This window comes from Hemibagrus wyckioides, linkage group LG29 (genome assembly GCF_019097595.1).
Source record: "Hemibagrus wyckioides isolate EC202008001 linkage group LG29, SWU_Hwy_1.0, whole genome shotgun sequence".
NCBI lineage: Eukaryota > Metazoa > Chordata > Actinopteri > Siluriformes > Bagridae > Hemibagrus > Hemibagrus wyckioides.
Genome location: NC_080738.1, coordinates 3744688 through 3768523, shown reverse-complemented (window position 1 = coordinate 3768523; position 23836 = coordinate 3744688). Strand labels below are relative to the sequence as shown.

General features: G+C 40.1%; 2 protein-coding genes and 1 pseudogene across 6 annotated transcripts in view; 1 reads left to right on the top strand and 2 right to left on the bottom strand.

The window, feature by feature from the left end:
- The window catches only part of LOC131348988 (NACHT, LRR and PYD domains-containing protein 3-like), a 412464-nt gene extending 388743 nt beyond the window's left edge, over nucleotides 1–23721 (bottom strand). Inside the window, exons 1-11 of one of the 4 annotated variants that reach the window (XM_058384245.1) lie at nucleotides 23641–23721; nucleotides 21107–21228; nucleotides 20530–20646; nucleotides 20043–20097; nucleotides 19606–19810; nucleotides 17549–19319; nucleotides 14262–14435; nucleotides 9753–9926; nucleotides 9191–9367; nucleotides 8225–8398; nucleotides 7171–7347 (exon numbers count right to left, since the gene is read on the bottom strand). In XM_058384245.1, coding sequence (XP_058240228.1) covers nucleotides 7171–7347; nucleotides 8225–8398; nucleotides 9191–9367; nucleotides 9753–9926; nucleotides 14262–14435; nucleotides 17549–19319; nucleotides 19606–19810; nucleotides 20043–20097; nucleotides 20530–20646; nucleotides 21107–21159 — 3077 coding nt within the window. In that variant the 5' untranslated portion in view covers nucleotides 21160–21228; nucleotides 23641–23721. Of the gene's footprint in view, nucleotides 1–7170; nucleotides 7348–8224; nucleotides 8399–9190; nucleotides 9368–9752; nucleotides 9927–14261; nucleotides 14436–17548; nucleotides 19320–19605; nucleotides 19811–20042; nucleotides 20098–20529; nucleotides 20647–21106; nucleotides 21445–23640 lie in introns of those variants that run through there. The other 3 variants (XM_058384247.1, XM_058384246.1, XM_058384248.1) reach the window with 3 other exon arrangements.
- The window catches only part of LOC131348986 (NACHT, LRR and PYD domains-containing protein 3-like), a 333823-nt pseudogene that overhangs the window by 98257 nt on the left and 211730 nt on the right, over nucleotides 1–23836 (top strand).
- On the bottom strand, nucleotides 491–6950 carry LOC131349012 (serine/threonine-protein kinase pim-1-like). 2 transcript variants are annotated; one of them, XM_058384321.1, is made up of 10 exons: nucleotides 5065–6950; nucleotides 4878–4956; nucleotides 4683–4779; nucleotides 4349–4608; nucleotides 4015–4252; nucleotides 3602–3696; nucleotides 3421–3471; nucleotides 2624–3219; nucleotides 2413–2526; nucleotides 491–2294 (listed from the first exon to the last, which is right to left on the bottom strand). In XM_058384321.1, the coding sequence occupies exons 5-8, from the start codon at nucleotides 4133–4135 to the stop codon at nucleotides 2779–2781; spliced, it is 708 nt and encodes a 235-aa protein (XP_058240304.1). In that variant the 5' UTR covers nucleotides 4136–4252; nucleotides 4349–4608; nucleotides 4683–4779; nucleotides 4878–4956; nucleotides 5065–6950; the 3' UTR covers nucleotides 491–2294; nucleotides 2413–2526; nucleotides 2624–2778. The 2 variants fall into 2 exon arrangements, with proteins under 2 accessions (XP_058240304.1, XP_058240305.1); XM_058384322.1 differs by lacking the exons at nucleotides 491–2294; nucleotides 2413–2526; nucleotides 2624–3219; ... (1 more) ...; nucleotides 3602–3696; nucleotides 4015–4252 and having other exon boundaries at nucleotides 4355–4608; nucleotides 5065–5136; nucleotides 5532–6950.

The following is a 23836-nucleotide window of genomic DNA, read 5'->3' as shown; positions in this document are numbered from 1 at the left end:
TATCTTATTAAAGATTCTAATATTTTGAGATACTGGATGTTTCATTTCATTTTTCTTTATTTCCGTTCTCTCCATACTGTTAACAAACCAAGTGCAAGTGGTGCCATCTGCTGGAAGAGAAAGGAATTTCATCTTCAGTCATTAATTATTAATTACAGTATTAATTAGTGGATTCTCTTTTTTCTGAATGAAATTAATTGACTAGTAAATTTGGTGTCTTGGGTATTTTTAGTGGGAATTAAATCAGTAATACTTGCATGAAAATACAATTTTCTTTCACATACTTGCCTGAAAATGACATGGATGGTTCTATACTATGCTCTTTGCAAGTAAAATTAATTATTACTATTTTTGTTGAATTATGTGTTTCTAAATAATAATATAGCATCTGTGGTCTTCTACACACACACACACACCTCATATACACACACACACCTCATATACACACACAGTCAAACACACTTCAAAACATTTGCATTTTATTGGGCTTCCAGACAAAACAAAAGCTACAAATTCATAAACATTTCACACTTGTGATTTGCAACATCTGATCTACCAACATGGGGCTACACACACACACACACACACACACACAGTCAAACACACACAGTCAAACACACTTCAAAGCATTGGGCATTGCATTTCATTGGGCCTCCAGACAAAACAAAAGCTATGAGATATGCCTTTGCCAAACTGGGGACAAGATACAATAAAAAAAAAAAAAACTGAAGCGGACCTACACCGCATTACAGGCCCTTGACCTCATTTTTGACCTTGTGGAGGAGGAGAGAGACGAGGCAGAACCTGCAGAAGAGGAGGAGGAGGAAGTGTCAGAGGGTGATGAAGAGGAGCCTCCTGAAACTAAAGATATTGTCCAATCCAAAGATGGAAATATTCTCTGGTCCTCCATTCCTCCAAGCAACCGACACCGTATGTTGGGGGCAGAGCGGGAGAGGAGGGCAAACAAGGTATGCTGTCTCTCATGCTGTTAATATAATGTCGACCTTTGAGGTGTTTATGTCAGAGGAAATTGAAAAGATAGTACTAGAAATGACCAACAAGGAGGGGTGTCGTGTATATGGTGACAGCTGGAACGAAAATAGATAAAAAAAGATCAACAGGGAAATCTGAGTCTTTTGATTCTTGCTGGGGTCTACCGGTCCAGTAAAGAGGCTACATCCAGCCTGTGGCATGTTCAGATGGGGAGGGCAATTTTTTGTGCCACCATGCTGCTGAAGACATTCCACCTCATTTCGATGATCGCAACACCAGACCAGCGTGCCATGCCAGAGACAAACTGGCTGCCATCCGACATGTCTGGGATAAGTGGGTGTGTCGCCTGCAGCTAATGTATAATCCCGGCACTGATGTGACAGTGGATGAGAGCCTGGTCCCGTTCAGAGGTCGATGTGGATTCAAACAATATCTGGCAAGTAAACATGGCAAGTATGGAATCAAAATCTGGGTAGCCTGTGATGCCCAGACTAGCTACGCCTGGAACATGCAGCTGTACACTGGCAAACCTGCGGATGGCCAGCCAGAGAAGAATCAGAGCCAGCATGTGGTTCTCGAGGTGACAGAGGGCTTTCAGGGACACAGCATCACTTGTGACACCTTTTCATGTCCTATTTCATGTCCTTGGCCAGGAGGTGCTAAGGAGGAAGCTGGCCATGGTGGGAAACGTGAGAAAGAACAAACCAGAGCTTCCCCCTGCACTGCTGGCGACAAGAGAAAGGGCCACATTCTCCTCCCAGTTTGTGTTTGCTGACACGCATGCTCTTGTCTCCTACTGCCCCAAAAAGAGAAGGAATGTGCTTCTCATGAACACTCTGCATCGGGACACTGCAGTTAGCACCACAGAGGACAAAAAGTCCCAGATCATCCTGAGATCATCAACCCTCTCCTAAGACGATGCCAGGTTCTTCCCCGCATGCCAGCCTCTGCCAGCTTGGTCATGGAAGTCCAGCAGGGTGCATAATTTCATGTAAATGTGTTTTATTGTTCATAAATTAAGATTTTAAAAAAAGCATATGTGTTCGTTTACATGAAATTATGCCATATTTTAGAGTGGTGTGTGTGTGTGTGTGTGTCTGTGTTGCCCTACTGGGCAAAAGGCAAATCACAAGTGTAAAATGTTCACAAATGTGTAGTTGACCACACAGAATGGTAACCATTGTGAAAATAATTCAGAATTCTGAATTTCTGATCTCGGTCTCTCTTTCTCGTCTTGCTCTTCCCATCAGAGTTCACACAAGGCTTCAGTAGCAGGTTTTAGTGTCCAGAAGACTCCTGAGCTGATAAGAGAAAAGAAAAATGGACTGAAGTTTAATATCAGAGTCTTACATAACTGAGACACATTTCTGTTTTTCTGTTCTTTACAATCATATTAATCAGGTCTACTCGCTGTCTAACCTGGACTCTGTCCTGAACTGCCCCCAGTAAACCACTCATGCCTGGCCAAGAGCTCGAATGTTGGGCGTGTTTCAGGGTTTAAATCCAGACACCACATTAGCAGCTGGAAGCACTCTGTTGAGATAAAAATGTATAAAAATGAATCTGTTTAAGGTCATTTTGCTCTATTTAGCATATTTAGTTTATTGTGCATGTTTCTGCATCGACTCACCTTGAGACACGTCAGGAAGTGCATTCAGGTACCCATAACTGAAGTCTTGTTCTATATCAATGAAGGGGATTTGTCCACTGAGGAAGTGATACAGAAGAATGCCCAGACCCCAGATGGTGGCAGGAATACCCATGTACTCTCCACGGAACAGGCACTCAGGAGGTATAAGGAATATAGTGCCTGAGTACAAAAGAGAGAAAGAACACCAAGAGCAATGTCACAAAATGTTTGCTGGGAGTGTCCTTCAGCAATTCCCCACAGCCAAAATCAATCAGTTTCACTTCCAGGGTTTCGGGGTTGATGATGAGATTCTCGGCCTTGATGTCTCTGTGTACCATTCCACGTTCACAGCAGTGACGAGCCGCCCGAATCACCTGCACCATGATGTCTCGAGCCTGTGCTTCAGACAGGGAACCACCCTGAAGCTCCATGAATTCCAAGAGGTCCATACTGGGACTGGGCCATTCCATGATCATGACGAACTGATGGCCCATGTCAAACCACTCCAGTAACTCCACAACGTTGCTACAGACAGGTGGCTCAGACACCATTCTCATTAGCGCCACCTCTGAGGGCAGCTCCTCTGTCTCTCCAGGCTAAAATGAGAACAGACATGGGCTGGATGTCAATACATCTAAAGTGTGCTAAGCAGAAATGTTCCAATGGTAAAGGTTTGGACTGCTAGATCAGTTCTTGTGTTCCTGTAATATCTATGATAAACGACAGGTAATGAAATGATGTCCTGTATGTGAGGAGGAATATATTTTACTACAGTGAATAAGAGTAACTTTACTTACCATTTTCATAGTTGTGGTAAATCCGGACTTCTTGACGACTTTAACAGCGACCTGTTCACATATACAGGAAATAATTAGTCAATTCTAAAAGGCATCATTTTTTCTGATTAGCTTAATTAATACAAATTCACAGCAATTATCATGTATCAGCAAAAACCTTTCTTTTTTTTACAAACTTTACCTTTTTATTATCTGCGATCCGGACCGCTTTGAAGACAAAGCCGAAGCATCCGTTCCCCAGCAGATCTCCCAACTGGTACCGTGAAGAAAGCAAAGCTGTTAAACAGACAATAATTTAGTTGATTAAAACTGAATGAGGAAAGATAGAGCATCGAGCTCAGTGTCTTCTCTTGCAGTAAAGAATGAGACTTGTGGTGTCTGTGGTTATTAGATTACAGAATGGTTCTTTTGGTAGCTTTTCCTGGAGTATGTTAAAGTACCTAAAGTACATAGTAGAGTCTTGACATTAAAAATAGAGACATGATCAGAAATCATCATGTTGTTGTGGACTGAGTTTGTACTTCCAGCTTCCACAATACAAATAGTTTATAAGGTTCAGTTTAGTTTTTGTCCACATGGTGGAGTGTAACGTACCTTCCAGTTCAGCAAGCTGCTCCGGACCAGGAGGCTGGAGTTCAGGGATCGGCTCATTCGGGGGATCATGTTTTAACTCCTGAATCTCAGAGACTCTGAATCTCTGGCTGGTAGACACCATGTGCTGCTCTGGGTCATCACTGACATTAGCTTTTTCTAATGTAGTTCTGTGCAGCTGCCGGAGCGCTAGCAGCCACTCAGGTTCTTCTGAATTGTCTTTTTGCAGTTTGCAAGACAGCTACAAGACAGACAAGGAAAGTAGATTGGTGATGAGGACGACGCTTTGCATTTAAAACCTAGAAACTGTTTCACAATGAGGAATAATCTTACTTACCAAAAGAAGGTGTTCAATCAAGCTCCTTGTGACTCTGTCGGGGAAAGTGATGACTGCCCTAGTGATGACCTCACAGTATTTAAAGCTTAATTCAGGTGAACCGTAAAAAAGATTTCTGCTGGCCACACACAACTGGAAGATCTAAGAGAGGTGTAAAATGGAAGCTTGGCTGGGCCTGTCCTGAGGTCAGCCACAGCACGTATTCATACATCTCAGTTCTCATGATGGGATTGACGAAGACCGTCAAGCCAAATGGCACACTGGAACAAACAGAACAACGTGTCAGTGACAAATCTGGAGAAAAACATCTCTCTCTCACACACATGTACAATACCTGTCGTATCCAATCAACTGGAAGTGTCTACGCGACCCCAGCTCCAGTTTCGCCACCACGTAGCAGATAAGCGCTGGGTAGATCAGATTTCTGGAGGCTGCAGATACATGTGAGGATCAGGTCACAGTGCAGTTATATTCATGACACATCATGATATGATAATTCTAGAAAAATACTATTATTGTGTATCCATACCGAGATCATCTCCCATCTTAATCAGAGGAAGTCGAGCCAGAGGAAGGCTCCACTCCTTCCATCTCTGAGCGTCTTTGACCTGTAGCAGACATTGTCATGATGGTCAGCAGGATACTGGCAAAAACACTGCAAAATTACACCGACACATACAGACAGATGCTGATACTGGTGTGTATTACCTGCTTACTTTATCTAGTTTCCTCCGGAGCAAGCCGTAGCCTTTCAAGAGGACGGCTGCGGCTTCGCACATCATCACTTCCTGTAAAAGAAATAACGTTAGCCATCACGGCTATTGTAGGTATCGGGGATGTAGCTTAACAAACTATGACACTTACTCCATTTTGACGGCAGAACAATTCCATTATATTCCAGAAGAAATAGCTTTCTGCTTGGTGTGTGTGTGTGTGTGTGTCCTACCTAAACTGCAGGGAACTGCAGCAGGAACCTGTGTGTCCAAAGGCTTAAGAATATAGAGAGGAGGTGCAACAACTAACAGCCTGGTGCAGAGCCAACAACCTCTCCCTGAATGTCAACAAGACTAAAGAGATGGTTGTTGACTTCAGGAGAGCAAAGAGTGACCATTCTCCACTGAACATAGATGAGTCCATCATGGAGATCGTCAAGAGCACCAAATCCCTTGGTGGAGAACCTCACCTGGTCACTCAACACGAGCTCCATCACCAGAAAAGCCCAGCAGTGCCTCTACTTCCTACAAAGACTGAGGAAGGCTCATCTTCCACCTCCCATCCTGACCACCTTCTACAGAGGGACCATCGAGAGCATCCTGAGCAGCTGCATCACTGCCTGGTTTGGGAATTGCACCGTCTCGGATCACAAGACCCTTCAGTGGATAGTGAGGACAGCTGAGAAGATCATTGGAGTCTCTCTCCCCTCAGTCACAGACATTTACTCCACACGCTGCATCCGCAGATCTAACAGCATTGTGGATGATCCCACACACCCCTCACACACACTATTCACTCTTCTGCCATTCTGAACTGAGCTGGTGGACATGGACACAGAGACACACACACACACACACAAACTTAATCTTGTTTACATGTGCAGGTCTATTTAGAGAACTTATATTAATTTAAGGTTCCACTTGAATACAAAGTGTTCTCCTGAGTCTGATCCTAAACCTGTGTCCCAACTCACAGGCAGTGAAGTGATTCAGATTCTGATCCGTTCCAGTAAACTGCTTCCTTGTGAATGACACGGACTTCCACAAAGATGCAGCAGTTTTCTTTAACATGTGAATGAACATGATTTGGGTCTAACACTGGGCTCCAGTCTGCTCCATCATGTAGGACTTAAATTAAGTTGTTGAGATTGAATTGTTCATTAAATTGAATTGTTGAATGTTTTCCATGCAGTAACTTCCTGTGTTCAGCTCCACACCCAATACTGCAGCACCTGAGAGACAGGAAGTGATCATGTTACTGAGACAGAACAGTTACTGCTTCAGAAAGGTTTGTGATCAAACACACCTCAAACACCTGAATTGTTGTGTTTCACTCACACTCACTGTTTATTCTGTAATTACACACAGTGGAAATGACATGTATACAACATATATACAAAACTGGGTCACTACAACAACAAATCAATCAGCAGACCTGTTACCATGGTTACAATTAAACACAGATTAGCAAACAAAGAACATATGAAAAGAAGTAATTAAAAAAATAATAAAATAAAGATAAATATTCCAACTGTAACTCAATCATCTGTGTAGAAACAAATGTGATATAAAAATAAGGAGGTAAAAATTGACTATAAACATCTCCAACAGCTGGATGTGTGTTTGTGTAATCAGTGTGATGGTGTGATGATATCTCTGTGTTGTGTGTAGATGCTGAAGGATTGGACTTTGGATTGTAAAATATGTGATTAAAGCCTGAAGTAACTTGTAGCTGAGTGGGTAAAAGGATGTGGTCAGTCACGGTTATTGTTCTGGAACTTCTACATCTGAATATGAATGATTCAGCTCCCAAACTGCTGGAAATGTGGGACGGGTTCTAACGCTTCACCACTACTGCTTTATCCTGGACAAGAGGTTTGAGGTCAGACTCCGGTCATACACCAGACCTGGTGAGTTTATCATAATTAATGCTGAAAGACAGAAGAGGACAGAATTACAGACAACGTTAAACAGAGTCACTCATCACATTCCTTATGAACAACAGAAGCGTAATGCACACACTAGATGTGACATTTTACAGAACACACTGAATATTACTCAGTGTCTTACAATACAGTAGAGTAAAGAGACAGGAAGTCAGTAACTCACTGTAGTGTCTCCAGTTTACAGTGTGGATCCTTCAGTAGATCAGAGAGCAGCTTCACTCCTGATTCTCCTGGATTATTACCGTCCAGATCCAGTTCTCTCAGGTGTGATGAGGAGTTTGACCTCAGAGCTGAATCCAGAGCAGCACAACCTTCATCTGTAATACTGCAGTTCCTCATCCTGCAAGAAAGAAAACCTTCTCACACTTAACACACTCAGTTTTAGCATTGAAAACATGAACTACACAAAATCTTTATATACACTACATTTACTCTCCATCTCACACACAACAATGACAATATATCAGATCTCTACAATTACACTTACAACAGATGAGAACTGGAGGTTGCTGTGTTTATTAAAACTCTGATGTGTGTGTGTGTGTGTGTGTGTGTGTGTACAGTATGTGTGTGTGTGTGTGTGTACAGTATGTGTGTGTGTGTGTGTGTGTGTGTGTGTGTGTGTACAGTATGTGTGTGTGTGTGTGTACAGTATGTGTGTGTGTGTGTGTACAGTATGTGTGTGTGTGTGTGTGTACAGTATGTGTGTGTGTGTGTGTGTACAGTATGTGTGTGTGTGTGTGTGTGTGTGTGTATGTACAGTATGTGTGTGTGTGTGTGTGTATGTATGTATGTACAGTATGTGTGTGTGTGTATGTATGTACAGTATGTGTGTGTGTGTGTGTATGTATGTATGTACAGTATGTGTGTGTGTGTGTGTGTGTGTGTGTATGTACAGAATGTGTGTGTGTATGTATGTAAAGTATGTGTGTGTGTGTGTGTACAGAATGTGTGTGTATGTATGTAAAGTGTGTGTGTGTGTGTGTGTGTGTACAGTATGTGTGTGTGTATGTGTGTGTATAGTATGTGTATGTGTTTGTATGTGTGTGTGTACAGTATATGTGTGTGTATGTGTGTGTGTGTACAGTATATGTGTGTGTGTGTGTGTGTGTGTACAGTATATGTGTGTGTGTGTGTGTGTGTGTGTGTACAGTATATGTGTGTGTGTGTGTGTGTGTGTGTACAGTATATGTGTGTGTGTGTGTGTGTGTGTGTACCTCAGTATCTCCAGTGTACAGTGTGGATTCTTCAGTCCAGCAGAGAGCAGCTTCACTCCTGAATCCTGCAGTTTATTGTTACTCAGGTTCAGTTCTCTCAGACTGGAGGAGTTTGAGCTGAGAACTGAGGACAGAGCTCTACAGCTTTCCTCTGTCAGATTACACTGAAACAGACTGGAAGAGAAATGATGAAATATCAGAACACTGATCTCAAACACACACACAGCCATAATCCAGCTAAAGTTGAAGCTGTAACAGAAATGTGAGTGTGTTTCTCTCACACACAGAAGGTCAGTGATTGAGATCCACAGGGTGTGAGAAACGTTTCCTAACGAGTAAAAACAATCATGAGACTAATAGGAGGGGTAAGGATGTCAGTATAAATAGAGGGGATTTTGTACGGGGGTGGGGGGTGCACTTGACCACGTCGGGGCTGATGCTGTGTACTTGAGAGACATTTTGCTGTTATTTTTGTTAAAGATCGTCTTGATAAAAATAAAGCCGGTTGTTTCTTCTCATCCAAGCCTGAGGAAATTTCTTTATTTTATGTTTATGGATTAGTGAAGTTTTGTAAGTATTTGGTAATAATAGGTCATTGGAGAAGACTTCAGAACCACCCTGTAGTGTGTCCACTCAGAGGGGGACAGACAGAAAACTAGACATTTAGAGGGAAATTATGTAATAAAACTGCAGATATAACAAAACTCATTACTGTTTCCTCAAATTATTTTCATTTAAAAATATCAGGAAGCAGATCATCACTCATTCAACCCCCCACTGTTAAAACCACATCTATAGGACAGTACACACACACACACACCCACACACACACATACACACACACATACACACATACACACACACACAGACACACATACAAACTGAAAATATTATACAGAACACACTGAATATTACTCAATGTCTTACAATACAGTAGAGTAAAGAGACAGGAAGTCAGTAACTCACTGTAGTGTCTCCAGTTTACAGTGTGGATCCTTCAGTAGATCAGAGAGCAGCTTCACTCCTGATTCTCCTGGATTATTACCGTCCAGATTCAGTTCTCTCAGGTGTGATGAGGAGTTTGACCTCAGAGCTGAAGCCAGAGCAGCACAACCTTCATCTGTAATACTGCAGTTCCACATCCTGCAAGAAAAAAAACCTTCTCACACTTAACACACTCAGTTTTAGCATTGAAAACATGAACTACACAAAATCTTTATATACACTACATTTACTCTCCATCTCACACACAACAATGACAATATATCAGATCTCTACAATTACACTTACAACAGATGAGAACTGGAGGTTGCTGTGTTTATTAAACCCCTGATGTGTGTGTGTGTGTGTGTGTATGTACAGTATATATGTGTGTGTGTGTGTGTGTGTGTGTATGTGTGTGTGTATGTACAGTATATATGTGTGTGTGTGTATGTGTGTGTGTGTGTATGTACAGTATGTGTGTGTGTATGTGTGTGTGTATGTACAGTATATATGTGTGTTTGTGTGTGTGTATGTGTGTGTGTACCTCAGTATCTCCAGTGTACAGTGTGGATTCTTCAGTCCAGCAGAGAGCAGCTTCACTCCTGAATCCTGCAGTTTATTGTTACTCAGGTCCAGTTCTCTCAGACTGGAGGAGTTTGAGCTGAGAACTGAGGACAGAGCTCTACAGCTTTCCTCTGTCAGATTACACTGAAACAGACTGGAAGAGAAATGATGAAGTATTTGATTTATTTCTCTGATAGTGAATGATGTGTTTCCATCAGTTGGGAAATAAAGTGTTTACCTGAACACAAGAATCTAATGACAGGATAAAAATATAAAATGAAAAGTCTGTGTATAAACTTGGACTGCTCTTGGACAGATCCATGTGTCTCAGCTCATATGAGATGATGTATTTAACTTTCTAAAAGAAGATAATAACAGAGAGGCCACTCTGAACAAACACGTCTCTTTATTTCTAGCAGAGAGATTTTCATACAGTGTGTTCAGCAGCTCTGGGGAAAGTTCTGCTGGAGAACATTTCCATATTTCCACACTGTCCTTTACTGCTTCATTACAGTGTGTTCAGTCTGTAGATCTGTGGACACATTTACTTTCTGTTACAAACATTTTCTGGAATATTTTTGTCAACTCAAGTCAAGAAGCTTTTGTCATCATTTCAGCCACATATATCTGACGCAGTACATAGTGAAATGAAACCAGGTTTCTCCAGGACCTGGTGCTACAGAAACATACAACATATAATTACAAACACAGAACACCAACACAGAGGTAGGACAGAAAAACACAATTTAAAATACAAACCAGCAGAAATGCGTAAAGTATGAGAGATAAGACGAGTAATTCAGTTAAGACTAAAGTAATGTGTGTGTATTAAAGGAGGATGGAGCGGTCTGTCTGTGTATAGCTGTAAGCCCACATGGTGTAAACGCCTCAGCAGACAGAAGATTTAGAGCACACTGTTAGAGGTACTTAATGGCATTGCACCTGTGTATTTAGCAGAATTCCTGATGGATCACACCTTAAATATTTTTGTACCATGAACAAATGCTGACTTTCTTCATGTGAATTTTAATAAGAAGAAGCTCGGTGAAAGTGCTTTTAGTGTCCCTGCTCCCAGGATGTGGAACTCACTCCCAGTGTATATCCATCAGGAACCTTCACTAAATACATTTAAAAAGCAGCTTGAACACACTTATTTACTTTAGCTTCAATTAGAGCTCTGGATTTTAAGCTTAAAACTGCTTTTAATGTCTTCAAAATTATTATATATTTTTTCATCATAAGTAGGAAAGGTACTATGTAAATTAAAATATTATTAATATTATTTGTCAGACATTAACATACTTTGTGTGTGTGTTTGTATGTAAATATTATATGACCTGTGTGTGTGTGTGTGTGTAAATATTATATGACCTGTGTGTGTGTGTGTGTGTGTGTGTGTGTGTGTGTGTGTGTACCTCAGTTTCTCCAGTGTACAGTGTGGATTCTTCTTGTACACATTCATAGTGTACTGAAAATAGTGAGATATAAATTAGCACTTGTATGACTTTCATACAGGGGACGTGTTTGGAGTACAGCGCTCTTTATTTCCCAATCTGCTATGTAATGACCAGTCACGGTGAGATAACTCTCTGTTGCCCGCGAGGTCCAACTATCTGTTATCAGAGCAAGACTTTGTGCTTTAGCCAATTCCTTTTCTAATTTCTTTGTGTGTCTTTTCGTGGAGTTTGGGAATTACCTCTGTGCTTAAAAAAAAAGGACGAGCACTTTTATACAGTGCTGAAAGCCCACATCACCGATCACCAAAAAACGGCTGCTAATCTTTAGCAATGAACACCCCTACTGCATTTGGGGTTTTTTGTGTCTCTCAGAACCAGTTGTGTATGAATGCTGGAAGGAATCAGATAGGGGACTGTTGTTTTTTGGGTTCCTGTGTTACCTGCTCTGCCATCCTGCTTCCACACAGTGATATCTCTGGGTGATGGAGCTGCAGATGTGTGGTCATGTTGGAAGTATTTCCATGTCAGTAGGTAACTCGTGTGGAACAGTGCTTAAACACAGTCATGTTTTTGTTTCATCGGCATCATAGTCCACAATAAATCCGAAATGTTCCCACACCACAGATCTGAAAGACGGAGCTGCTTCCTCGTATTTCTGTCTCACTTCACCGCTCTCCAGGGTTAGAGTGAAATCTGACACCAGCATCGCAAGCATGGTTACCGCCCCTAACTTTAGCACTCACTGATTGGATATTTACTCGCAGGGAGGCGTGTCTGTCTCAGCGCCTAGACATACAGTACAGGCAAACACAAACAGGCTGTTCAGAGAGTAATAAAACACATGGAAATTATTTCAACGAATAACCGAAAAAAACATGGTTCACATACGAGTATTGAACCGTGGAGGTCGTACTGAACACTTCAATATTATATTATTTTGGCATCCCTATAATTTACATTTTAAAATGGGGAACATAAAGGTTTAAAGAGACTAAAATGTACTAAGCTAAATTCATTTTACTGGAATTTTTAAAATCCTTTTTAAAATAGACATTTCAGATTGTTAGTTGATCAATCCAACTCAGATCACTTCATAATGGCATATTCTATAGTCCCAATAAAGATCAATTCATTTTACTGTGGAATTGTGAAGGAATTTTGAAGGAGTTGCTCTTCAAAGGCATCCAAAGAGTTCAATTTTGGTCTAATCTGACCAGACTATATTCTCGGAGTATTTCACAGGCTTGTCCAAATGTTATGCACCAAACTCTAAACGAGCTTCAACATGCTTTTTCTTCAGCAGTGGAGTCTTGTGTGGTGAGTGTACACACAGGCCATGGAGGTTTAGTGCATTACTTATTGTTTTCTTTGGAACAATTGTATCAGCTAGTTCCAGGTCTTTCTGAAGCTCTCCACAGGTGGACCTTGGCTCTTGGACAACTCTTCTGATCATTCTTTTCACTCCTCTGTCAGAAATCCAAGAGGAACACCTGGGCGTGGCCGGTTTATGGTGAAATGATGTTCTTTCCACTTCCGGATTATGACCCCAACAGTGTTCACTGGAACATTCAGAAGTTTAGAAATCCTTCTGTGACCAGTGCCATCAGTATGTTTTGCAACAATAAGGTTGTGAAGGTCTTGAGAGAGCTCTTTGCTTTTACCCATCATGAGATGTTTCTTGTGTGACACCTTGGTAATGAGACTCCTTTTTATAGGCCATCAGTCAGGACTGAACCCTCTGATATTAATTTGCACTGACCAGTGGGCAGGACTGCTTTACAGCTGGTGTCTTGGCTTTCCATGACTTTTTGCACCTCCCTTTCCTCATGTGTTCAATACCTGTTCCCTGTGTCATTTCACATTATTACACAGAACTTCATTTATGGACATCTATGGTTGGATTTCTTTGTATGTGTGGATTGCATGGGTTGTTACCAACATCTGGTGAAAAGTTCTTGTCAATAACACCATTACAAATATATTTACTGAGATAAATGGTGACGTGTTCAATACTTATTTTACCTGTGGTTTATATATCTATATCTAAAAATCCACACACACATTTAAGCTTGCTGTACTCAGTGCTATTAATATAACTACTAAGTGTCTAAAAGCTGTGCCACAGCAATATGTGCGGCTAGATTAACCTTACTTTTAGAAAGAGTGTCTGGTTCAGTTAATAACGCACTACAGAATTCCCTTTTTAAGCTGAGCGTGCTCCTTTCAGCCGTCTGTCGTAAAGTTGATTATATATATAATGATACATGGTCATTATGTGGCTAATATTATGTATGAAACTTGTGGCTCTCGTTTTGTGTAGTCCAGTGGAAAAGAAAAAAAAAGACAAGTTCATTCACTGCATTATGAAGTATGAAAGTGAAATGCTTTTGTAGCAGCATTAGCAAGGCTAGCTTAAACAAGTCCAATACAAACCAAGCTTAGAAAAAGACTGCAGCACCACACCAGAATTGTTAGCATCATTAGCAGAGCCAGCCATGACCAGCTAGGCAGATTATGGCACGTGACAAGTGGCTGTCAAGTTCAGGAAATCCTCCTTACATCTCCTGTTCCTATCTTCCTAATCTGCTAGCTGAAGCTCCACTGACTGTAGGGTTTTTTATGTCTGCTAAGAACACTGGAACTGCTCTTCGCAGTCGCGAGTGTAATGAACGTGACCGAGGTGGATTATTTACTCTACCATCATTTTTCCCTAAAATGTGTTTGGAGGAGAAACTAATAGTGTATAGATTGAGCACACATTGTATAATGAAAGTACAAATGATAGAAAAGGACAGATGACAGAACTGTAAGTTTAGTGTTTTTTAGTTTAAACTAAAGAGTTACAGCTTTTCTGTTTACTGTGTTTGTTATTCAGAGGAAACGCAGCATGAACCCAGTCCAGCACTTTATACACCACTAATGAAGCTGACCAGCTACTTTAAGTGTGTGTGTGTGTAAATATTACATGACCGGTGTGTGTGTGTGTGTGTGTAAATATTACATGACCTGTGTGTGTGTGTGTGTGTGTGTACCTCAGTATCTCCAGTGTACAGTGTGGATTCTTCAGTCCAGCAGAGAGCAGCTTCACTCCTGAATCCTGCAGTTTATTGTAACTCAGGTTCAGTTCTCTCAGACTGGAGGAGTTTGAGCTGAGAACTGAGGACAGAGCTCTACAGCTTTCCTCTGTCAGATTACACACACACAGACTGGAAGAGATATGATGAAATATCAGAACACTGATCTCAAACACACACACAGCCATAATCCAGCTAAAGTTGAAGCTGTAACAGAAATGTGAGTGTGTTTCTCTCACACACAGAAATCAGAGGACAGGACACCACATCAGGACATTTACAGGAGCAGGGACGTCTTTCTGAACTCCACAATCTCTCAGCTACAATTTATTAGAAGACCATTAGGTCATGTACATAACACACACAGGTGAGAGCGAGCAGCCTACAAACACTACACTCTGATCTGTGTTCAAGTTTCTACACCCAACACTGCAGATCCAGTGCATTTTATTACAGAAAATAAAGAATTATAGAGCTGTACACTAGCAGTTAATAACATGCCAATACTAGTCGTACTTTACACTGAGTTATATGCTGAATTTCACAGAGACGGTAAAACAGTTGGTGTGTGTTGTTCTCTGTGCTCGTACAGGTACAAATCTGTCACCTGGAGACCTCTGATTTTACACACACACTGGTTCAGGTGTTTGGTGTGGACCCGAGTACAGGTGGAGTCTTCACATACGTCCAAACAGATCCAAACTAAAGAAAAAGGTTGATTTGTTCAAACTAAACCAAGTAATTAAACAAGGTAAATCATGGGAACCTGTGTGTGGTCCTGCATACCCAGTGCGCACGTTGATATCAATTTGATGTCAAATATTAGACTTGATCAAGATGCTATAACATTATTTTAAATTCAGTTTGGAAGGCAATTTCTTCCAGTGGTAATTGGTTTAAAATAGGAAGTTAATCCTATACTGAATTGGTTTATTATAAATTTGGCCAAAATGTTTGACGTTCAATTGACATCAAATCATTGTCATGTTTTAGACGTGAAATTGATGTCATATTGACATCACAGTGACATCAATAATTCAGCTGTTTAGCACTTTTTCTTATAAGGCCTCATCATTTGGCAAAATGATGATTAAAAATATTTCGCACTGGTTATTATTTTTTTATTTTTAATGATACCATAATGCTGTGTAATTACAATACTGAAATTAATATATTTTTGTAATAATGTATTGCCAGTTAATTAATTTACAGTAGGCCTAATTTTTCACAGTGAAAATACCTTGACATTTCTTGTCTGAATAACAATAACAGGCATCCCTCCAAATTTGAAATGAATAATATTTATTTATTTTTATTATTCCCTGAAATTATTCCGTTTCACATTGACCAATGCTTTCTCTGCTGTTCACCGCCACACCTGTAGATGGCGCTTTGCAATGGGGGAGGGGTGACAAGATCCAATTGAAGATTCCAGAATCAATCCTAACAAACCCTTCCCTTTCACATTAACATGAACTTTTATCAGGCTGACTGACTCGCGCTGTGTCTTTTTATCATGTAGGTAAATGTGTTGACAACTCATAAAAATGTAGAATATAATTATTTTAAAATTATTTTTAACACTTAGAAGAAAACGTTTTAATGAAATATGACTCTGTGCAAGGACGTTTGGTACTTTTTGTCTAGGCTATTTTCCCGCGTTTTTATATCCTGTATTAGTTTAGCTTGCTGTAGCTGTGAACCGAGGAATTCTCGTTGTTAAGCTGGTTTTGTAATGTCAGAAGTGTAATGTTAATTTTGGGGTCATTTTAATTTCGGTTTTTAAGGTTCAGTCTAATGGGCAGCATGGTGGCTTAGGGGTTAGCACTGTTGCCTCACAGCATGAAGGTCCTGTGTCTGAATCCCGGGTTTGACGTATAGGTTGGTTGGTAATTCTAAATTCTGTCTCACACAGAAGCAAGTCTGTGGTTGTCTGTCTATACGTGTGACCCTGTGATGGACTGGCAGGGTGGGACAGGCTCCCTGTGACCTTAATTAGGAATAAAGCTGGTATAGACAATGGATCTGTTCAGACTAAGAAAGTGTCCAAAAGGCCCAAACACCTGATAAATTAAATATTTCTTACTTTAATTACTTTTGTGTCATTATTTTGGTGTTCAAAATAAGACCTCAATATGTGGATGTCAAATTGACGTCAATTTGATTTGCATTTTTGACTTGTTTTTTGACATAATTTTTTGGCGTCAATTTGCCCACTGGGAATGGAACTGGTCAGTTACAGCAAGTGTGTTAATTTACAGGAACAGTGTGAAAAGATAGAGTTGTTTTTGTCGTCTTGTCTCAGAAGGTGATAAGGGCTGGGCAATTTTATTCTTTCAAAATTACACTTAAGAAAATAATTTTATTAGTAATATAGATTTATAGTGTTTTATTTATTAGAATGGACTTTGGAAAATATAGATGTGCAAAAAAGTAAGAATCTCTTTCTTAAATAAACAATAATTCTTTTAAATAAAGAGTATAAGAAAGGAAATGTAATAAAAATGCACTAATTGTCCCAAATGGCCCTGTTACTAGTTTACACTATTTAAAGAAAATCCAACTCGACTCTTTCCAGTATGGTCCAGTTCAGTATTTTGTTCCCAGTTAGATGGTGGGAATCAGCCGTGATTAAATTAGGAAGAAAATGTGAAAAATTGGAAGAAATAAAAGCATGACAGAGTGAATCTCTCCACAACACTGTGTCACAGAACAAAAGATGAGGAACTTGAACCTAAACAGGTACTTGAAGGTGAACAGAGTGTTTAATATTTACTTTTTATATTTTCTATTCATATTGATCCCATTTTGACAGCTTGATGTTTTTCTTGTTCCCATTTGTGAGAGTTCTGTTCAATGTCACTTTCAGAATAAACAGAGAAAAGAAAAAGTGTCTTTCACTGCTGTTTACTTCAGAAATGTGTTTAGTTCTTAAATGCATGCAGTTATTAAGTACAGATTTTTATATAAATTTTAGAGAAAACTTAATATATCATGATTCATCTATAAAAGATATAAAATGATTCATATCCTGATCCATAAGATTTTGTCCATATGGCCCAGCCCTCAGTGCAGACATGACGTGTTAGTGTAAAAAAGTGAAACAATCTTCTGTAAAAGTACCAGAGGTTTGTTTAAAGAGGATTAGAGGAACTACTAACAAGCATTAATCCAAACAGTGCAGTTCAGTGTTACATTAAAATAACAAACCATGCAGTAATACATTTATAAATAAAAATACTCACACAGCTTTTCTGGAGGCTTTGACCACTGGCAGCAGTCTCAGAAGACATTCCTCTGATCGATCATATTTCCTCAAATTAAACTCATCCAGCTCCTGTTCTGAGGTCAGTAATACAAACACCAGAGCTGACCACTGAGCAGGAGAGAGACTGGATCCACTGAGACACCTGTAATCTCCTGTGTTCAGGTAAGTCTGTACTTCCTGCACTAGAGAATGATCATTCAGTTCGTTCAGACAGTGGAACAGATTGATGGATTTCTCTGGAGTTGGATTCTCCCTGATCTTCTCCTTGATGTACTCCACTGTTTCCTGTTTGCTGTGAGAACTACTTCCTGTCTGTGGCATTAAGTCTCGTAAGAGAGTCTGATTGGACTCCAGTGAGAGACCCAGAAGGAAGCGGAGGAACAGGTCCAGGTGTCCATTCTCACTCTGTAAGGCCTTGTCCACTGCACTCCTGAGGAGATCAGACATGTTTGGATTTCTAAAGAAATTAAAATGTCCAGTGCTTTGCTCCACAAGCACATTTGTCTTTCTAAATTTAAAGCAGAAAAACACGTATAAAGCAGCCAGAAACTCCTGAACACTCAGATGTACAAAGCTGAACACCTTCCCCAGGTGAAGCCCAAACTCCTCTCTGAAGATCTGGGTACACACTCCTGAGTACACTGACACTTCTCTGACATCAATGCCACACTCTCTCAGGTCTTCCTCATAGAAGATCAGGTTTCCTTTCTCCAGCTGCTGGAAAGCCAGTTTTCCCAGTGCCAGGATACTCTCTCTGGTCTGCTGAGGATCAGGGTCATGTTTCTGATGGTACTTTTCATCCTTGTGTTTGATCTGAAAGATCAGGAAGTGTGTAAACATTTGAGTCAGAGTCTTGGGGATCTCTCCACTCTCTGCTTCACCCAACATTCTCTCTAGAACAGTGGCTGAGATCCAGCAGAAGACTGGGATGTGGCACATGATATAGAGGCTTCTTGAAGACTTCACGTGTCTGATGATTTTATTGGCCAGGATCTGATCACTGATCCTCTTCCTGAAGTACTCCTCTTTCTGAGGATCATTAAACCCTCGTACCTCTGTTACCTGGTCTACACACTCAGGAGGGATCTGATTGGCTGCTCCTGGTCGAGAGGTTATCCAGAGAAGAGCAGAGGGAAGCAGATTCCTCTTGATGAGGTTCGTCAGCAGAACATCCACTGAGGCTGACTCTGTCACATCACACAATCTCTCATTCTTCTGGAAATTTAGAGGAAGTCGACACTCATCCAGACCATCAAAGATCAACACCACTTTGTAGGAGTCACAGTCTATTGATTCTAGATTTCTTATTTCTGGGGAAAAGTCATGAAGAAGATTCATCAGACTGAGATTTTTCTCCTTCATCAGATTCAGCTCTCTAAAGGGAAGTGGAAACATGAAGGTGATGTCCTGATTTGATTTTCCTTCAGTCCAGTCCAGAATGAACTTCTGCACAGAGACTGTTTTTCCAATTCCAGCAACTCCTTTAGTCAGCACAGTTCTGATGGACTTGTCCTTAAAGAGGTCATTACAGTTGATGGATGTCTCCTGTGTTGCTGGTCTCCTGGACACTGTCTCAATCTGCCTCACCTCATGTTCATTATTGACGTCTTCACTCCAACCCTCTGTGATGTAGAGCTCTGTGTAGATCTCATTCAGAAGTGCTGATCTTCCATGCTGTGAGATTCCTTCATTAATTCTTTTAAACTTGTCTCTCTGGTTGGATTTCAGCTTTGTCTTATACACAAGTTCTAATAAACAGTAATAACATGTTTTAATGCAGAATCACTGAGCACTATATAAAATGTAAAATTATTTCAAATGCTGCTGTTCATTCCTGATTCATCTACTAAATATTATTGAAGGAACAGGACCATTGTACAGAGTGACCACAAGCTGGACCATGAACAGGACAGAAAAGCAGCAGATGTACATGATATTAAAATCAAAGTTAAAACTAAAAGTCTTCATATCTAAAACTATTTCCTCTCTCTAAAGTGAACCTGATGGAATAAAGCCATGGCTCAGAGCTCTTACTGTTCTGCAGTGTGTTAGCGAGATCTGTGTGCTTCATGTTCTTCAGGAAGTGCAGTGTGATCTTCAGAGCTCCCTCTCTGACACTGTGCAGATCCTCCTCATCCTCCACCTCCCTCTCAGTGCATGCTGGGTAATCTGGACTCAGGAGCTTCCTAAACCTCTTCAGCTCATTCTTTATCAGAGTGATGACTTTGTGTTCCAGCTCCTGGTCAGAAACACACAGGAACAGATCTAAATATTAGAATCTTACACAGTGAATGGTGCTTTGTTAATGATTTTGATTATGAAAATAATAAAAGTCTCTTCCTCTTGCCTTTAGTTACAACTGAAATTCTGATTATTCATACAAGTGATTACCCATAATTCTACTGGACATCAAGAAATGACAAGGTATGACAACACACACATTACACACTATAACACACACACACACACACCTTGAATATGGAGTCCAGCTGATTTCTGCTGATGTTTGATTTCTTCTTTTGTGGTCTGTGAACAAATAAAACACATCATGTAATATGGACTATATGTATTCATAGCTGCAGAAATCACAGTAATAAATACAGAGACAGATATTTAACACTATCCTCTTAACACAATACACTGATTTCAGGATTTCATCACTGACACTAACATGTTTAGAAACAAATGATTGAATTAATGAATAAAATGATTTATATTGTCATTAATATCCCAGGTGTAAATGTTCTTCTGTAGCACCACAGACCCTCCAGATCAGAGACTGCAGGCTGAACTGACCTCTTAAAGCAGTTGTCCTCACTGCCGGACCGAGAGCTGCAGCACTGCACAGTTTAGTGTTTTACTGCTTCAACACCTGATAAAGCTCATGAAGGGCTTCATAATGAGACCAGTGAGTTTGATCAGGTGGAACACTGCTGTAAAACACCTCACTATACTGACCTCACATCAGTAGAACTGTCTCTGTCTCTGAAGGCAATTGGTTCTCCCATGGACCGGTCACTCTTCATGGACACACAGCTGGGTTCTGGTGAGTCTGATCTCTTTCCCGCCATCATTCTAGAATTCCAACAGAAATATCAGCAATAATTAATCCTCTGCTGTCTCAGCACTGTTAAACACTGTGTTGATCATTAAACACCAATAATTCCATCTTTTTAATTCAGCTCCAGTCTGCACACTTCTTCAAACAGGAGACACGCCTCATACCTCAGGAATTACACTGAGGTCAGGAGTCCCAATCACAGAGAACTGACTCCGCTGGGTCTTAAAGCCTGTCGAGTTCACTGACTCAAAGCTATGCTGCTCTTCTGCTCCACATTACACAGTCCTTTTTACTCTTCTCTCACTGAATGATTTCTCTAAACTGTTCTTAGAACAGATCAGTGATCTATTCACTGCTATTAAACCCCTTAAACCAAAGTTTAGTTCCTGTGTTAACTAGTGAGTGTTTAGAGATACAGATCTGTTCCCATGAGACGGTGTGTATTTATTGCTGGTGAATGTAAAAGTTACTGACCTCTCGTCTTTCTTTAAGTCCTGTTTTCCAGACACACTCATGTTGGAGGTCATGTCTCCTTCTCCAGATTACAGCAGGACACACGTTTACTTCACTCCAACATCGGTGTGTTAAATCAAACACTATACACACGATATCAAGTCATAAAACAACCTGTGTACATTAAAAACTTCAGTACAAACCAACAAAACTCCTTATATTAACTCTAAACGTCTTCATTTAGAGCGTTTATATATCAGAGCTTTAGCTTTTACTCCTGGAATATTTTATTTTCATCTCGAAACAAAATGGAGCAGCTGAGTTTCACTTTCATCTAACGGTTTATTCTGCAGAGGGGGAGGGGCAGTGACGCAGCCGCGCACGCGCACAGAAGCACGCACGCACGCGCGCGCACACACACACACACACACACACACTCTCTCTCTCTCTCTCTCTCTCTGTGGTTCTGGTTTGTTTATCAATGATGGATTGACTGCTGAAAATAAATCATTAAAAATAGGTGTATTTATGTCAGTCTGTAAGAGTGTAGTGGGAAAAGATTTTAGACACTCTCTACATTGTTCTATTAGTAACACTACTTCTCCTAGGGCTGATAATTCCCTGCTTGTTGAAATGGGGAGCAACTTATTCCCCAAACAGGAGAGCCAGCAAACACAGAACCTTCTCCTAACATTAGCATAGGATTCCCCATTGATTATTTTTTCAAAACCAAATAATAACCTTCTAGGAACGTTCTCTAATGGTTATTTTTAGGTTTTATTTTTATGACCATTAGGGAGTTTTTGATAAAGGAACTCAGTATAAACAATAAATGGATGTGATTTGAGGTAAACATGCATTAATGACAGAGACATGTTAAAAATCTAAACATTCCCAGCTGAAGCTAATTTAAATGATTTAGATGTAAACACATACAGATCTCCAGCCAAATCAAGTGTGTGTACAATTAAAAGATTCATTATTTAATTTAATTCATCTGAACTACAATCAGTTACGTAGTTCCAGGGGCGTTTCTAGGATTTGAAAACATCAGGGGCCAAAACATCAGGGGGCAATTAGGGACAGGGGGTAAGCAAGAATAACACGTTTTGTAAGGGCATTTTTATGTAATATTGTTTAATAATAAACACAAATTAACACAAATACTATGTAACTTCATAAAATTTCATTCAATCTTTTTTCTGACTCCTTCCATCATTTCAGAGTCCTGCTACTGAAAACGGAGTTCATTAATTCATTACATTTTCTCTCTCACAGGTATGCCATGCAATATTATAGATCCTTTATTATTTTTATTATTATTTTACAATAATCTATATTATACACCTCTTATTCCTTATTTATGCTGCCACTACTGTATGTATTATTCTTTCTTTCTTTTTGCCTCTCTTCTCTTCTCTTCTCTTCTCTTCTCTTCTCTTCTCTTCTCTTCTCTTCTCTTCTCTTCTCTTCTCTTCTCTTCTCTTCCCTTCCCTTCCCTTCTCTTCTCCTCTCATCTCTCATTCCCTCATCTCTCCTGCTGCTTGTATCTTGTCTACTTCATGCTCTTGGTGACTTTTCTATCCTATTTCTTTGAGGGTGGAATCATCAGAGAGTATCTCCGAGACTGGACTTGAGTAAAACGGTCAGTTACCATACTAGTATTTCTAGTGCTGAGAATTCTTTTATCAACAGACAGAACAGCTGAATGATGGAGTCTGTTCTGGTCCATTGTTCACCTAAGTCCTGTCTGTATTTTAACTTAAATACTGCATTAGTGGAATAATAGAAATCATGATGTTCAGACTATAATGTCTTAGTGATTTAACAGTTTATATTTTATTTAGATCTATCTTTAGGATTATTTAATTTAAGGCTTTTGTACATATTGGGTATGGAATAATATTCTAAAGAGTCCTATATGTCAGGGGTTTTCAGAATCAGAGACAGTGGGTCTCCTTTGTGACACAACATATATTTGTTAGCCGACTTTTATCAACTGTGTTAACATTAAAAATTAGAAGTTAGACTTTTATCTGAATAATAAGATTGTTGTGTTTTCTGATATTTTTATTGCTCTCCTGGTCAAGGGCTGTAAGGTGTTTTAGTCACGTGGTGTGAACATTAAAGTTGTAGGACATTAAAGTATCGCGAGAGCAGTTCTAGCCCATATTCCAGCGCACACTCTCGCGGTATTTTGGCCTGTGTGTGTGTGTGTGTGTGTGTGTGTGTGTGTGTGTGTGTGTGGAGAGATGTCAGTCAAAATCCCGTACAGTAAACGGCAACAGTGCTCAACTAAACCGAACAACATTTACTTAATTCCTCTACACTCCGGGGGCAAAAAGCCCCGAATGAATAGCCCCAGCGACGCCCCTGGACCTAAACAAGATCTGGCAATGTCACGCTAACCATCTTTAATCTATTTATTTTAACTTTCCAGGTTACAGCTTCTGTCCTGAATACAATCTCTTTGTACGGTAGAAAACAGCACATAAGGCAGTATTTCAGTACATCGCTAAAATAAAGAATACAAACGCCCTTTTCTCTTTACTTACCCTGCCAGGGCGCGTTGGTGCGAAGAGGAAGTGGGTTGCCAGTTTCATTAAAACTCCCGTAAAGCAAAGTCTGCTTTAAACTCTCCCACAGGAAGGAATGCACAGGCGGGCAACAAATTGCAGTTGAAAAAGGACTTGTGCCCACATACAGCAACTAAAAAAAGAAAAGGAGATCATTCTTTTTTTAAAGAATTTA

What these genes read in the sequence shown, in the direction of transcription:
- LOC131349012 (XM_058384321.1), bottom strand. Translation starts at nt 4,135, where the DNA reads ATGGTGTCTACCAGCCAGAGATTCAGAGTCTCTGAGATTCAGGAGTTA. An exon ending in GCAGCTTGCTGAACTGGAAG is followed by an intron (nt 3,697 to 4,014) that starts GTACGTTACACT and finishes TCTGTTTAACAG; the next exon opens with CTTTGCTTTCTTCACGGTAC. An exon ending in GGATCGCAGATAATAAAAAG is followed by an intron (nt 3,472 to 3,601) that starts GTAAAGTTTGTA and finishes ATATGTGAACAG; the next exon opens with GTCGCTGTTAAAGTCGTCAA.